Source organism: Mastomys coucha, unplaced genomic scaffold (genome assembly GCF_008632895.1).
Source record: "Mastomys coucha isolate ucsf_1 unplaced genomic scaffold, UCSF_Mcou_1 pScaffold21, whole genome shotgun sequence".
Taxonomy (NCBI): Eukaryota; Metazoa; Chordata; class Mammalia; order Rodentia; family Muridae; genus Mastomys; species Mastomys coucha.
In genome coordinates, this window is record NW_022196904.1 from 15,295,113 (window position 1) to 15,296,203 (window position 1,091).

At 41.5% G+C, this 1,091-nt stretch overlaps 1 protein-coding gene across 1 annotated transcript in view; it reads left to right on the forward strand.

The window, feature by feature from the left end:
- Positions 1-1,091, forward strand: part of LOC116100288 (carcinoembryonic antigen-related cell adhesion molecule 5-like) — a 282,093-nt gene that overhangs the window by 273,582 nt on the left and 7,420 nt on the right. The window contains 1 exon segment of the mRNA XM_031384112.1: positions 62-172. Within this exon segment, the coding sequence (XP_031239972.1) occupies positions 62-172 (111 nt within the window).

A 1,091-nucleotide genomic window follows, 5' to 3' on the forward strand; every position in this document is an offset into this window, starting at 1 on the left:
ACATAACTTTTGAAAGAGTAGGCACTGCTTTCAACCATTAAGTCATCTCTTCAGGCACTAGCCTGAATGTCAATGGTCCTCTTTCCATACTTCTCAACTCACTCTTGGATCACTGTTGCTCAATGAAACTAAAGAGGAAGACGGTCAGTATGTACTCAATGTACTAAAGAATGTTCAAACTTTTTCCTGATACAAAGGGATAAGTTCTGCTGACAGGGAAGAACAAGCACAGTTTGAAATAACCACCAATGTCCAGTGGCCTGCCCACAGTGTCAGAGAAAACATGTACAGCAATAGATTCTCTGAAGTTTCATAATGCCATGCAAGTGAAAACAGATTTTTTTCCCCAACAAATCTGAAATGTGGAGGTTGAACCTAAAGAGATCCATATGTTTCACCCAGTAAACAGTCCACATATTTTATTTTATATTTGTGTGCCAAGTTTATTGAGTGCTTCTACTTTGTAAACAAGGACCATCAGGTCTGGACTTGTCTACTCCCTGTCAGACTTTGTGTTATTCCTGAATTTGGCTTGAGCATTTAGTGCAGGATACATTTGGTGTAGGGAACCTGCAGTATCAGAAATACTTTTCTGAATTTATCCTGCTGAGAATGGGTTGTATGCTGTCATAACTCAGCCAATGAACTGGAACAAGCCTTGGTTGTGTGGCTTTCAAAATAACTGTAGCCATATGAAAGACCTTTGGACTTCAGATAGGGTCTGTCTGAGGGACACATATCAATTATTATTAAAAGGAGGACCACTACAAAGTCCTGGCTACAGGTCAGTGTTCTGGACTCTGAGTTCAGGTCACTTAGGGAGAGTGGGGTCAGGATTGGAACATGACCTGTTAGAACTAACAGGGTAGACTGATTTATTACCTGTCTGATTTTCCTAGCTTATTGGACTAGCCAGTGCACTTTCATAGGAACCATGCTTAGGCTAGGACACCTGGGCATCTCCTTCTGACTCTACATGGAGAACACAGATGTACAGGTCCTTAGTTCATCAGGCAACTGTTCTGATGGACCTATGTGACTTCACAGAAGAGGTAAGATTCCCAAGGTAAGGAACAGTGGACATAGATCCT